This window comes from Malaclemys terrapin, chromosome 5 (assembly GCF_027887155.1).
Source record: "Malaclemys terrapin pileata isolate rMalTer1 chromosome 5, rMalTer1.hap1, whole genome shotgun sequence".
NCBI classification, from domain to species: Eukaryota; Metazoa; Chordata; order Testudines; family Emydidae; genus Malaclemys; species Malaclemys terrapin.
Genome location: NC_071509.1, coordinates 49,687,928 through 49,703,767, shown reverse-complemented (window position 1 = coordinate 49,703,767; position 15,840 = coordinate 49,687,928). Strand labels below are relative to the sequence as shown.

General features: G+C 42.3%; 1 protein-coding gene across 8 annotated transcripts in view; it reads left to right on the top strand.

Moving 5' to 3' along the window:
* Nucleotides 1-15,840, top strand: part of CORIN (corin, serine peptidase) — a 306,982-nt gene that overhangs the window by 185,239 nt on the left and 105,903 nt on the right. For 7 of the 8 annotated variants that reach the window (XM_054029070.1, XM_054029073.1, XM_054029075.1 and 4 more), the window contains exons 7-8: nucleotides 3,953-4,060; nucleotides 13,545-13,655. In XM_054029070.1, coding sequence (XP_053885045.1) covers nucleotides 3,953-4,060; nucleotides 13,545-13,655 — 219 coding nt within the window. The remainder of the gene's footprint in view (nucleotides 1-3,952; nucleotides 4,061-13,544; nucleotides 13,656-15,840) is intronic. The other variant, XM_054029074.1, reaches the window with a different exon arrangement.

The following is a 15,840-nucleotide window of genomic DNA, read 5'->3' as shown; positions in this document are numbered from 1 at the left end:
ACCCCAAGAAAGCAAACATCAGGGACTGTTAGGGATATCCCCTAAATTGACCCCTGAACAATGAGCAGAAGTCATCAATATGATTGAACGGAACCATGACGTGTTCTCAGAGAAGCCAGGTGGGACCACATCATCACATGTCCTGGAGTAAAGGTGAATGTTAAGACATACCGGATCCCAGAGGCAAAAAGGGAGGAGATCAGGACTGAAGTTGGGAGAATGCTGGAGCTGGGAGTCATTGAGGAGTCTCATAGTCAATGGTCTAGTCCCGTTGTCCTGGTACCTAAGCCAGATGGCAGCATGAGATTCTGCAGTGACTTCCGAAAATTAAATGAGGTGTCCCAGTTTGATGCGTACCCAATACTTAGGATAGATGAGCTAATCGACTGGTTGGGAAAAGCTAATTTTTTGTCCACCTTTGACCTGACCAAAGGCTATTGGCAAATGCCTTTTCGACATCAGAGGGATTGTACAGTACACAGTCCTCCCTTTTGGATTACATGGGGCTCCCGCAACCTTCCACATGGCAAGTATGCGGCCACTTACCTTGATGATGTCATCATACATAGCCCAGATTGGGAGACACACCTAGAAAAGGTGGAAGCAGTATTGGATAACCTGAGGAAGACAGGTCTCACTGCGAATCCCTCCAAATGTGCAACAGGGCTAGCAGAAGCCAAATACCTTAGGTACGTAGTTGGGAGGGGCATAGTGAAGCCCCAACTGAACAATTACAGGCGATACAAAACCCCCTACTGATCTGGAAGAAACAGGTCAAAGCATTCCTGGGAATAGCTGGGTAGTACAGGCGATTCATTCCCCACTTTGCTACCAGAGCATACCAGTTGATGGATCTAATAAAAACCTGGGGCCTAGACATAGTGAAATAGACCAGCACAACTGAGGAAGCTTTTACAGATCTGAGGACCACTCTCTGCAGTAATCCAGTGCTAGTATCCCTGAACTTTTAGAAGGAGTTCTTGCTGCAAACGGATGACTCCAAGGTCAGGTTGGGAGCCGTGCTCTCTCAAATGGTAAGAGAGAAAGACCACCCAATCTTATTCCTTAGTAGGAAATTCCTGCCCAGAGAACAAAGGTATGCCGTGGTATAGAAGGAATGCCTTGTAGTAAGGTGGGCCATGGAAACCCTCCGATACAACTTGGATGGAGGTTTATCCTCATCGCTAACCATACCCCCCTGAAATGGATGCACCTGAACAAAGGCCTGGTCCCCACTAAGCCCCCACTTCGGACTAAGGTACGCAAGTTCAGCTACGTTAATAACGTAGCTGAATTCGAAGTACCTTAGTCCGAACTTACCGCGGGTCCAGACGCGGCAGGAAGGCTCCCCCATCAATGACGCATACTCCTCTCGGCGAGCTGAAGTACCGGCGTCGACGGCGAGCACTTCCGGGATCGATCCGGGATCGATTTATCGCGTCTTAACCAGACGCGATAAATCGATCCCAGAACATCGATTGCCTGCCGCCGGACCCTCCGGTAAGTGAAGACGTACCCAAAGAAAGAAATGCAAGGGTAACGAGATAGTTCCTGTCATTACAACCCTTCCACTTCAGAGTGCAACACAGGTCAGGGACCAACACATCACCAACGCTGATGGCCTGTCAAGGGTGCACTGTTTTTTGACCCAAGTAGCCCAAACCCATGGTGTTGAGCAGGGGTGTATGTCTGTGTGACAAAGTCAGGCCAGATGGCTGCAAGAGGGTCTTGGTAGGCCGATATGTTAGCCCCAGAATGTTAAAGGCTCTCTTCCCTATAAGCTGAGAAGGGGTTACCTCAGGTCAATTAGGGACAAGTGATTCCAATTAAGGGCTGCCTGAGGCCTTTAAAAAAACCCTCCTCTGGGCAGAGAAGAGGGGAAGAGAGGCAGACAGACAAGCTGCTGCCAGGCTAGTAGCAGCAGGGAAATAAGCCGCTCCAGGATGAGAGGCTGTGTTCCTTCCCCTAGGGGAAACCTGAGCGCCTGCTAGGGGAAGGACTGACACCCCAGAGCAACCAACAGAATGACACCCTGCACCAGTGAGGAGGCAGCGAAAGTTACCCCTCTGGGTGTTTTTTTTTGTTTGAGACTGTTTCCTTTTTGTTTGGTGGAGAATCACCACATAGGCCAATCCTCAGGCCTACCCTGAAAATAGGACTAAGGAAGCACAGAAGAGGGAAGGCAAACCCTGCCCTGAGAGGGGATGATTACGTCAGGTCCACCATCGCCAGAGGGGGAAGCACTAAGTCTTGCAAGAGAAAGGCAGTGCCTTGTCACACAAAGCACTGTGTCATGCCTTGGAAAATGTTAAAATTTGCTCACCTATGTCTTGATAACATTATAAGTACAATGGCAGATGTGATGTGCAAGATTTGTGAACGCTTGATCCAGCCCACCAAACCAACACAATCTTTCCATTTGCAGATTTCCAGTGCTTACACTAATCTCCAACTTTCAGGAGAGATGTGTTGTATCTTAAAAAAGATACAGCAGGCCCAGACCCTTGTCTTCAGCCAAGGAACGTGCAGAACAAATCAGGCCTGATTCTGGGGTCACGGTATGCAGGGCTGGTCCCTGGGCATATATTAGGGCAGCCTGAGGCTTCTGCCAATTTACTTCTGCTACCAATTCCACAAGGGGCGGAAACCATAGCCAGGTTTTGGAACAACCCGTGAGTTTCCCAGCCAGACACACTTTCCTCCAGTCACTGGCAGAGAAGGTAGGGTAGCAATCTTTATGCAGGCTTTTCATCACCAGAGAATCTCCCTATGCTGGAAATCCTTCTTGAGCCACATATATGTTTATCAATGACCAGGTTGTGTGTGCAGTGTGGTGCAAAGGGACTTCACTGTTTCGGAGGATTTGGCCAATGCATTTCCTGAGAATAGTAGGAAGAACTGAGAATTAACCTTATCACCATTTTGAGGCAAAGAAACATACTTTCTGTGCGGTAAATACAGTAGCTGTTGCTTAATAGCAATCTGTATACTAACATCTTTCATGGGGGGGAGGGATAGCTCAGTGGTTTGAGCATTGGCCTGCTAAACCCAGGGTTGTGAGTTCAATCCTTGAGGAGGTCACCTAGGGATCTGGGGCAAAATCAGTACTTGGTCCTGCTAGTGAAGGCAGGGGGCTGGACTCAATGACCTTTCAGGGTCCCTTCCAGCTCTATGAGAGAGGTATATCTCCATATATTATTTTTGGGGGGGAGGGATAGCTCAGTGGTTTGAGCATTGGCCTGCTAAACCCAGGGTTGTGAGTTCAATCCTTGAGGGGGCCACTTGGGGATCTGGGGCAAAATCAGTACTTGGTCCTGCTAGTGAAGGCAGGGGGCTGGACTCAATGACCTTTCAAGGTCCCTTCCAGTTCTAGGAGATGGGATATCTCCATTAATTTATTTATTTATATATTTAATGGCAACATTTTGCTGGGAACCGATCCTGTTCCATTGACTTTAATATTAATTGGATTCGGATATTGGCAACAGGCATGCCGCTTACCACTTTTTTTTAGGAAGAAAGTCCCTGGCCACAGGCAAGTCTGTGGGGCTGTAACCAGGGAAGTGCTGGGGCTGCACACTATCTTTCCATGTGCTTTCTGGTCTGCATCCTGCCCTGGCACTGGAGTGCAGAGTTGTGCTGAGCTCTGGCCTCAGACAGGTTTGTGGGCCGGGGAAGGCATGTCCCAATACTTTCTTCCTGGCTGCAGCCAAAAAGGTCCACAAAGAGTCTTTGATCCTTCTTTTTATATTCAGTATCCATATTGGATTCTAATGAACTGATGTGCTTATGCAATATAGTTGTTGGCTTATATGTGTGTTTACTACTATAATATAGCTATTGTGTGTAGCTATTAATGTAGTTTAACTTGCTCTATCACTGTTGTGGTGCTGTAAACATAGAACACAATGTAGTGTTTTGTTGATGTGCTTTACAAATATTTGTTTTGCAGACTGCAGTGATGATGTGTTCCGTTGTACTACTGGGAAATGCCTCAATTACACCTTTGTTTGTGATGGATATGATGATTGTGGAGACCTGAGTGATGAACAAAACTGTGGTAATTGGGAGTGTTACATTTTTCTAAAGGCTTTAATGTAATAGCATTGTCTAAACTGACAGAATCTTTTCCCTTAGACTTATCAGAAACAGTAATATACCCTGTGTTCCACTTTATTTAGCAAGGAAGTGAACACAGATTAAAGTTTGTGACTCTTCATAACTAATTTAAAAGATTTGGAGAATTCTATCATTCAATGCTTTTTCAGCAAATGATATTTTTACACAATTTTTATGTTTTATACAAATCAGGTGCATATTTTATTGAAGAAATGTTGACTTTGTTATTTATTGTAAACTTATTCAAGGTATGTTTCAGTTTTCCAGATAATTCAGCAGCTCATATGAGATAAAATAGAACCTAAAAATGCTGCATATCATTGGTGCCAGCAGAGCATTATGACTAAACTCTTCCTGCATAAGCATCAGGACAGACTTGTCCTCCTTGACCATCAGCTATTCACTGCTCTTTAAATCCTGATCTCCATTGAATTTCAAGGCTCTTTCCACTGATAATTATCTTCCTACCTCTCTGATCACTTCTTCAATGTCTTGTTTGGCAGATCCTCTTGGTCTCACAATCCACATTACATCTATGGTTGGCTTGAAAATGGGATTTTTACCATAGAAATGTTCATGGGGGGGAAAAGTCCCCATTTGAAATTTTGCCACCAGGAAATAATGGTTTCCTGATGCAAAATTTAAAGAGTTAGTGCGGAAAAACCTTATTTTTCCAATTTTTGCCAGAGAGAAAAAGTTAAACAAAGTGAAAGTTCTACTTTCTCTCTGAAAGAGCTACCATTAAACATGAAAAATAATATTTTTGTTAAAATAAAAAAACCTGTTCCTTTTTAGCTTTTACTTTCATTTTCTTCTCACCTCCCAGAAAAGTGAGAGGAGAGAAGGTGTCCATTTTTTAACAATTTCAAAACAAACATTTTCAAAAATACTGAATAAATGTTTTTTCTAAAAATTTTATTCAATATATTTAAATGAAAAATTTAATCAAAAATGAGATTTTATTGAAAATTTTTTTTGACAAAAGCTCTTTTTTATTAAAAACCTTTTAACTGAAAAAAAATTCCATCCAACTTTGATCACATCTTGTCTTCCTGATATTACTTTATCCTATATAATGTCCCTAAGATTCAACCTTTTTTCCTCTATATAAACTACCTACGGCTTGGTCAAGTGTTTATTGTCTTGTGCCTTGGTTATTGTAATCTCCTCCTCACTGCCCTGGATACTTCCAATCTTGCCTACCACAAGTCTGTTAGGCCGGTTTTGAGTAATAGGCAGTAATAGCTGCATTGATGGACAATAGGCATTAGTAACCTGCGATAACAAAAACTCTCCACAACTGTCCCACCCATTTTTTCTTGTAATTTTTTTTTCATTGAATCTGATCACTTTTACTCACAGTGAATAGGCCCCAATCCTGCAAGCACTTAATCTTGTGCATAGCTTTCTTCATGTGAGTAGTCTTCATGTGACTGATGAATTTACTATTTTGAAGACTTCAGTGGGATTTCTTATGTGAGCAAAGTTATACATGAGTTTAAGGACTTGTCTACTCTAAAAAGCTGTACTGCTTCAAAGATAAGTATAGTTAACCTCCCTAGTCCAGATGCAGTTGCTTTACAAGGGTATAGCTAGGGGAAGGGAAATAACTATACAGGTATAAGTCACCTTTCTACTGATATAACTATTTTGGGAGAAAAAAATCACACCCCTAACCAAAAGATTATTCAAAAAAAATGTTAAGTATAGAGGAGATCTTAGAGTATGTCTGCACTTAAACCACTGCAGCTGCACTGCTCTAGCACTTCAGAGTAGACGCTTCCTATGCTGACGGAAGGGGTTCTCTTATTGGCATAAGTAATCCACATCCATTAGAGGCAATAGCTAGGTTGATGTTGGAGACAACTTTTTATTTCAGAAGGTTGAAAAAGCTACTAGGGGGGAAGCTGTTCTAGACTTGATTTTAACAAATAGGGAGGAACTCGTTGAGAATGTGAAAGTAGAAGGCAGCCTGGGTGAAAGTGATCATGAAATCATAGAGTTTGCAATTCTAAGGAAGGGTAGAAGGGAGAACAGCAAAATAGAGACAATGGATTTCAGGAAGGCAGATTTTGGGAAGCTCAGAGAGCTGATGGGTAAGGTCCCATGGGAATCAAGACTGAGGGGAAAAACAACTGAGGAGAGTTGGCAGTTTTTCAAAGGGACGCTATTAAGGGCCCAAAAGCAAGCTATTCCGCTGGTTAGGAAAGATAGAAAATGTGGCAAAAGACCACCTTGGCTTAACCACGAGATCTTGCACGATCTAAAAAATAAAAAGGAGTCATATAAAAAATGGAAACTAGGACAGATTACAAAGGATGAATATAGGCAAACAACACAGGAATGCAGGGGCAAGATTAGAAAGGCAAAGGCACAAAATGAGCTCAAACTAGCTACGGGAATAAAAGGAAACAAGAAGACTTTTTATCAATACATTAGAAGTAAGAGGAAGACCAAAGACAGGGTAGGCCCACTGCTTAGTGAAGAGGGAGAAACAGTAACAGGAAACTTGGAAATGGCAGAGATGCTTAATGACTTCTTTGTTTCGGTCTTCACCGAGAAGTCTGAAGGAATGCCTAACATAGTGAATGCTAATGGGAAGGGGGTAGGTTTAGCGGATAAAATAAAAAAAGAACAAGTTAAAAATCATTTAGAAAAGTTAGATGCCTGCAAGTCACCCGGGCCTGATGAAATGCATCCTAGAATACTCAAGGAGCTAATAGAGGAGGTATCTGAGCCTCTAGCTATTATCTTTGGAAAGTCATGGGAGACAGGAGAGATTCCAGAAGACTGGAAAAGGGCAAATATAGTGCCCATCTATAAAAAGGGAAATAAAAACAACCCAGGTAACTACAGACCAGTTAGTTTAACTTCTGTGCCAGGGAAGATAATGGAGCAAGTAATTAAGGAAATCATCTGCAAACACTTGGAAGGTGGTAAGGTGATAGGGAACAGCCAGCATGGATTTGTGAAGAACAAATCATGTCAAACCAATCTGATAGCTTTCTTTGATAGGATAACGAGCCTTGTGGATAAGGGTGAAGCGGTGGATGTGGTATACCTAGACTTTAGTAAGGCATTTGATACGGTCTCGCATGATATTCTTATCGATAAACTAGGCAAATACAAATTAGATGGGGCTACTATAAGGTGGGTGCATAACTGGCTGGATAACCGTACTCAGAGAGTTGTTATTAATGGTTCCCAATCCTGCTGGAAAGGCGTAACGAGTGGGGTTCCGCAGGGGTCTGTTTTGGGACCGGCTCTGTTCAATATCTTCATCAACGACTTAGATATTGGCATAGAAAGTACGCTTATTAAGTTTGCGGATGATACCAAACTGGGAGGGATTGCAACTACTTTGGAGGACAGGGTCATAATTCAAAATGATCTGGACAAATTGGAGAAATGGGCTGAGGTAAACAGGATGAAGTTTAACAAAGACAAATGCAAAGTGCTCCACTTAGGAAGGAAAAATCAATTTCACACATACAGAATGGGAAAAGACTGTCTAGGAAGGAGTACGGCAGAAAGGGATCTAGGGGTTATAGTGGACCACAAGCTAAATATGAGTCAACAGTGTGATGCTGTTGCAAAAAAAGCAAACATGATTCTGGGATGCATTAACAGGTGTGTTGTGAGCAAGACACGAGAAGTCCTTCTTCCGCTCTACTCTGCTCTGGTTAGGCCTCAGCTGGAGTATTGTGTCCAGTTCTGGGCGCCGCATTTTAAAAAAGATGTGGAGAAATTGGAAAGGGTCCAAAGAAGAGCAACAAGAATGATTAAAGGTCTTGAGAACATGACCTATGAAGGAAGGCTGAAAGAACTGGGTTTGTTTAGTTTGGAAAAGAGAAGACTGAGAGGGGACATGATAGCAGTTTTCAGGTATCTAATAGGGTGTCATAAGGAGGAGGGAGAGAACTTGTTCACCTTAGCCTCTAAGGATAGAACCAGAAACAATGGGTTTAAACTGCAGCAAGGGAGGTCTAGGTTGGACATTAGGAAAAAGTTCCTAACTGTCAGGGTGGTTAAACACTGGAACAAATTGCCTAGGGAGGTTGTGGAATCTCCGTCTCTGGAGATATTTAAGAGTAGGTTAGATAAATGTCTATCAGGGATGGTCTAGACAGTATTTGGTCCTGCCATGCGGGCAGGGGACTGGACTCGATGACCTCTCGAGGTCCCTTCCAGTCCTATAATCTATGAATCTATGATGGAAGAATTCTTCCTTCAACCTAGCACTGTCTACACTGTGGGTTAGGTTGGCATAACTACATCTCTCAGGGGTGTGGATTTTTCCTTATTCCTCAAGTACTTCCATTGGAATCTATCAAAGGGACTACTTGTGCTGTAAGGTATTACTCCTTGTGAGCTAAGCTGGTAGAATCAGGCCCTTACAGTGAAATCCTGGCCCCATTAAAGTGCTCAGTTGTGTAGCATGGTTGGTAATAATTTTTGAGAAAAATGGAAACAAGTTAAACTTCCTAACTTAATAGCATAATAACAGAAAACACTGACATAAAAACAATGTTTGACAGTGATTACTCTCAGATTTGTTGTGTCCCATTCTCTCTTCTTCATCTTTAACATACTCTCAAGAACTTTTATACCAAGTGTATTCTGTATATTCAACCTTTCCTAAGGGTTCGACAAAGAAAGTTTCATTACTTGAGGAAACAGAATGATGAAAGGGCAAAATAAGGCTAAGACTTCTGTCTTTTCTTGGAGTTTTCTTATGGAAAATTCTTGGCCTCTTCCAAAGCTTAGCAGGCTAGTGGGATCATTATGTATCCCATAATGCAATGCAGATCTATCTTTTTTTACTTCTAAACAATTTTATGGTGGGAGTGAAGAAAGAGATTTTCCCTCTACCTTAACCAAGAAGCCTGGCAAAATAAATAGCTATGTCTATAATAGATAAGACCGCAAGAGCTTTAGCCTTCTGAAGAATGCTTTGTTTATCTGGGAACCAGTGTTTGGTGTGTTCATTCCAACTCTCAACTGATGTCTTCAGCTGAGTGTGTAATAGGAAGAAATAGCATTTCCACAAACACAGTATCATTGCCTTCTGCTGTGCCTTATGTCACTGTTCATAATCCTTTATCTTATCTTTCAATAGGGACAGATAGATCTCTTTGAAAATCTTTTACCTTGGCCTCTTTTTGGTGATGCAGCATCTTTGGCCATCAAAATTCTTTCTTCAGCATGAACTGTTTTCTCTGCAATATTGGCCACAGAGTCTTCCAAATCCTTGTTGGAGATCACTAGCGATTCCAGCAATTCTTTCATTGGTTGGAGTTTCTCCAAGACTCTTTTAAAATAGGTGGCATCCAAGGTGGTGTCTCTTCAGTCCTCTTAGCATTACTTCACTGAGGAACCAGACTATAGTCTATTCCTTTTATACTATTTGAGTTTTCAGTTTCATCTCTTACCTCAGAAATATTTTATTTCTTCCAGTCATATGATCTATTAGAAATTGAGTGAAATGTCAAAAACAAAACAAAAAAAAAAATTACCAAACCAGTGGGTTTTAGTAATTCTGTGGGACCTCAGCATAGCTACTCACTCTACCCACATCACATGGCCATTGGACAGATCATTTCTCAATAGATGTTGATATGCTAGGAGAGATGCAGTTCTGCAGACAATTTGAGAGTGATCTGTGAATTTCAGTTTGGGAACAAATACTTTATCATACTGACATCTCTATGTAGGAATTGCAAATTAAATGGATGTACTTGACCTTAAATTTCATATTCAGAACTGTCTATGAAATAATATGCTAAAATATGAGGCTAAAGCACAAAATTACATGTGCTAGCTGCTTAGTTTCTCTGTCCAGGATATTTCCCATTTGTTAATATAAATCCAAATTACTTTAATAGGAAAAAAGATATTGGTCTATAGTATGGTAGTCACTATTGGAAACATGGCAGTTGCCTTAGGTAACATTGTGACAGGTCACAGCTGCTGTACCTCCACCTCTTCCACCAACACAGACCACTCTGAGACCTTCCTGCTTGTGAACACCAGCATGTAATTTAATTACAGTGTCTCAGTCCTTCCATCAGTGCATATCAGTGCAACCACATCCTTGCACTCTTTTCCAGCTCTCTGGCCCTTTCTTCCAGGGGTGAGTGGCTGAGATGTCTCTACTCCAAGAGCTGCCTTGTCAGGCTCTCTTAGCCTCCTCTCTTCCCCCTTCCTCCTCAAGCACTTCTTTCCTGTGCTCCTTTTTAACCACTTGCCTGCTCATGGGTTAATTAGCTCATTAATATTAACCCCTGACTTGAGCTTATGACCTATGGTCCCCTCTTACATCTTGTGGGTGATTTTATGCTTGTTAGAGGTAAAATGACATTATAGGAGTGTCAGGGGTGTATTGTTTATTAGCTTCAAACTTGCATGGGGGGCAAATAGGTGAACATAAGTACATGGATTATTAAGGTTGCTAGAGTTAAAGATCTGTTATACTAGGTGAAAGCTTTGTGCAGGAATGTGATGGGGCGCCTGCCCCACACTGAGATCTAAGGGGTTAATAGAGCCCTGGGGAGGCTGCGCAGGATGCAGCCAATCAGAGGGACTGCAATGAGCAGCCAATCAAGGCCGGGTTGGCCCATATAAGAAGGGCTGTAGAACAGAGCAGCTTCAGTCCTCCCTGGAGTTTGAGGAGTGAGGTGGACTGGGTGCCTTGCAGGCTGAAGGCAGCAAGCACTCTGGACAGCAATACTGCAGGCAGAGACCCAGGGATCTAAAGGCAGCTCCTGGTGTGCTGCAGGCTGTGGCTCTGAGGCAAGGGCAAAGAAGGTGCTGGGCCGCAGGGAAGTGGCCCAGGGAAACCTATGGAGGAGTCAGAGGGGGCTCCGGAAGCAGTGGCCATCTACAGCATCCCTGGGTCTGGACCCAGAGTAATGGGTGGGCCCGGGTCCCCCGCAACCCCACTCGCCACTGAAGAAGTGGCTGGACTACACCCCTGGAAGTGGGGAGCACAGAGTGCGGCACAGCCAGATGGCTGTGTCACTGAACAGCATGCCGTGGTCCTGGGAGTGACATGAGTCACAGAGCAGAAGTGACAGCAGCGAGGCAACACCAGAAGAGGGTGCACTGACAAAAAGAGCTAATTCCCATAACAGCTGACAGGAGGCGCCAGAGTGGTGAGTCACACCCCGTCACAAGGAATTCTACTAACGCCTGAAGTGTAGCTAAAAAGTGAAAGATTTAAGGCAATAAACCCAAGTCAGAAACTTTGCGCTCTCATTCTGGGAGACAAACAAGTAACCGCAAATGGTTACAGTACACCACAGAGATCTGCAAGAAGGGTGTGTGTGACATTCTGCACCTCAACGTAGCACCCTGCAACCCCCATATTCACCACTGCCATATGTTGATATGTTTTGTATATCTAGCAAGGTATCATTTTAAAACTCTTGATTTATTGAACATTAATAAAATCCCTGTTGGTTTGTATGTACTATCATTGTATGTGAAGTTATGAAGTATTGCTACATGTGCTACAGAAATATGTTGTAAGGTTCAGAGATGCCCACAGCCAGCCTTTCAGTTGCAACAAAGGAGAGCCAGACAGGAGTAGATGGCCCACCAAAAAGAATTCACTATCCCAGAGGCTCCTTACAGAGGCATGTACTCAATGGAGACTGCTTGACCAATGGGGATTGCCTGACCCCCATGTCACAGCAAGGATCTTTCTAGCATCTGGAAGAAGGTATAGAAAGAGAGAGAGTGACATCATCACTTGGTTTCTCCCCCACCTCCCGTCTCAACATCCAGAAGATCATCTAGATGGAAGACAAAGACTTGGAACTAGGGATACCGGTCCCAGGCCGGATTGGAGTCCCGCCTGTGTTTTGAGGAACTGTAAGCTGCCTGTGGAGTGAGAAACTGTTTGATTCAAATCTTGCTTAGTCTGTTAAAGTTAGAATGTAGACTATTTCTATTTTTAGTTCTTAGGTAACCAACTTTGATCTCTATGCCTATTACTTATACTCACTTTCTATAATTAATACATCTATTTTATATTTTACTAAAACAGTGTGTTTTTGGTTGAAGTGCTAGGGGAATCTCAACTTAGGTTACAAAGGCTGGTGCATGCCCACTTTCCTATGAAGAAGTAGTGAATTAAGGAATGAGCTTACATTGGCCAGGCTCTGACCAGTGCAAGACAGCACAGTTCTGGAATTTGGGGGGGGGGGGTATTGGCTGAAGCCTCCCTACTGATGGTTCATGAGTGACTGGGAGATCATTCATGTAAGTCAGTTGGGTGTGCCCCTGCCTGTGGCTGACTGTGTAAATGCAGTGCCTGTCAGAGGCTTGTACCTTGACATTAACATGACCATGTGAGAAGCAGCTCAGGCTGGTAGGTTTGGAGGGCTCAGCGGTCCCATAGTCCAGGTTTCACTCCAGGAATCCCATCATAGGGGGCTTTGGTAATGAGGTTGCTATGGAGTATGTGCGCAGTTAGACCTCATTTACATATAGGAATTATTAAGAAATAAGTATATAAATCATTAATATTAATGTTTGATGCTTAATTACGGACACCCCAAAGGCTACATGTGGGTGGGGCAGCTATTGACCTTATAATAATTAGGGTAAAGGATCAAATATGGTATATATCCATACTCTTACCATAAGGAATGGTATAAAATATTACACCCAGTTCCCATTTCTTTGGGTTTGTTGCGTCACCGAGATGGTGTAATCTGAATCAGGACCTCCCTTCTGATGGGCTCCACTTACTTTCCCTTCTATCTTGGTTTTCAATGGTCTCCATAAATTGTGAATATGCACCATGCAAGATTGTAAGTATGAACAATACAGGAAACCACTTTACTGCACTTATCTTATCCTTATATTTATGTATATTGATCCTTTCCTACTATGTCAATTATACTTGTCTGTATTAAATAAAGTTTTTGTGTGTTTCACCAAATAACCATCTTCTCAATTAACTCTAATTACCTGCCTAGGAAAAGAACCAGTTATCTGTAACAAGTGCATGTCGCTCCCCAATACATAATCTTATAAGTGTAATAATTCTTCAGGTTACAACTTCCTAACCCCTGCCTAGTAATCAGGCCCATCTCTGACCAATTAGGCCTTCTCTAGGAACCTAATTAATGCTAATAGTGGCTAGAGAGCTGGTGCAAGCTCCATCTTTCTCAGCATTCTGACCTCACTTTACATCAGTTTTTGCCTTGTTTAAGGCATTTACTATAAGTATAAAATAGTTTAAGTAATACTGCAGGTATGGTAACCTTGTGTACTGTAGTTAATCTAACACTAAATTGCCAAAGTTGTAATGATAATGACCTTTTCAGAGCACGGAATTGTCAAGCAGAGAAATAGGAATTACACAATTGGTATTAATTTTTTTCTCTTTCTTTTCTCTCCTAATTTTTCATCAGATTGCAATCCATTTAAGCAACATCGATGTGGAGATGGAAGATGTATAACGGTAGACTGGGTATGTGATGGTGACCATGATTGTATAGACAAGTCAGATGAAGTCAATTGCTGTAAGTTACCTAATTTCTTTAGTCTCCATATCAGTATTGTTTTAAAAAAATGTTAAGGATGGAATATTGCTAGAAAGACAAGAATTTAAGGGAATTTGATTTCATATAGCTTAGTAAGTGGTAAATGTCCTTGCAGGTAACATACTGTGGCAAACATAGTTAAACTATAGGTTAGCTAATGTGATGCCAGTTTTTAAAAATGGGCTTCAGAGGTGATCCTGGCAATTACAGGACAGTAAGCCTAACTTCAGTACCAGGCAAATTGGTTGAAACTATAGTAAAGAACAGAATTATCAGACACATAGATGAACACAATTTGTTGTGGAAGAGTCAACATGATTTTTGTAAAGGGAAATCATGCCTCACCAGTCTACTAGAATTCTTTGAGGGGGGCTTGCAGACAAGGGTGATCCAGTGGATGCAATGTACTTAGATTTTCAGAAAGCCTTTGACAAGATCCCTCACCAGAAGCTCTTAAGCAAAGTAAGCTGTCATAGGATAAGAGGGAAGGTCCTCTCATGGATCAGTAACTTGTTAAAAGATAGTAAACAAAGGGTAGGAATAAATGGTCAGTTTTCACAATGGAGAGAGGTAAATAGTGGTGTCCCCCAGGGGGCTGTACAGGGACCAGTACTGTTCAACATATTCATAAATGATCTGAAAAAGGGGGTAAACAGTGAGGTGGCAAAATTTGCAGTTACAAATTTGCAATTACAAAACTACTCAAGATAGTCAAGTCCAAAGCAGACTGCAAAGAGTTACAAAGGGATCTTGCAAAATTGGGTGACTGGGCAACAAAATGGCAAATTAAATTCAATATTGATAAATGCAAAATACTGCACACTGGAAAACATAATCCCAACTATACATATAAAATGCTGGGGTCTAAATTAGCTGTTACCCCTAAAGAAAGAGATCTTGGAGTCTGTTTGGCACTGCTGAGGCCACATCTAGAGTACTGCATCCAGTTTTGGGCCCTCCACTACAGAAAGGATGTGGACAAATTGGGGAGAATCCAGCAGAGGGAAACAAAAATGATTACGGGGCTGGGGCCCATGATTTATGAGGAGAGTCTGAGGGAACTGGGATTATTTAGTCTGCAGAAGAGAAGAGTGAGGGGGGATTTGATAGCAGCCTTCAACTACCTGGAAGGGGGTTCCAAAGAGGATGGACCTATGCTGTTCTCAGTGGTGGCGGATGACAGAACAAGAAGCAACGGTCTGAAGTTGCAGTGGGGGAGGTCTAGGTTGGATATTAAGAAAAACTATTTCACTAGGAGGGTGGTGAAGCACTGGAATGGGTTACCTAGGGAGGTGGTGAAATCTCCATCCTTAGAGGTTTTTAAAGCCCAGCTTGACAAAGCCCTGGCTGGGATGATTTAGTTGGTGTTGGTCCTGCTTTGAGCAGGGGAGTGGACTAGATGACGTCCTGAAGTCTCTTCCAACCCTAATTTTCTATGATTCTATGATTGTGCGTAGTTATCTGAAAACTTCCACTTAGTGTGTAGTGGCAGTCAAAAAAGCTAAAGCAATATTGAGAATCATTAGGAAAGTGATATATAATAAGATAGAAAATATCATATTGCCTCTATATGGTATCCCCACATCTTGAATACTGCATGCAAATGTTGTCACTCCATGTCAAAAAAGATGTATTGGAATTGGAAAAGATACAGGAAAGGGCAACAAAAATGATTAGGGGTATGGAATAGTTTCCATCTGAGGAGAGATTAATAAGACCGGGCCTTTTCAGCTTGGAAAAGAGACAACTAAGGGGGGGATATGATCGAGGTCTATGAAATTATGACTGGTGTGGAGAAAGTAAATAAGGAAATGTTATTTACTCCTTCTTATAACACAAGAACTAAGGGTCACCACATGAAATTAATAGGCAGCAGGTTTAAAACAAACAAAAGGAAGTATTTCTTCACACAATACACAGTCAACCTGTGCAACTCTTTGCCAGAGGGTGTGATAAAGGCCAAGACTATAACTGAGTTCAAAAAAGAGCTAGATAAGTTCATGGAGGATATCTCCATCAATGACTATTAGTCGGGATTGGCAGGGATGCAAAACCATGTTCTGAAGTGTCCCAGGCCTCTGTTTGCCAAAAACTGGGAATGGGTGATGGGGATGGATCATTTGATGATTACATGTTCTGTTCAATCCTTCTGAAGCACCTGGCA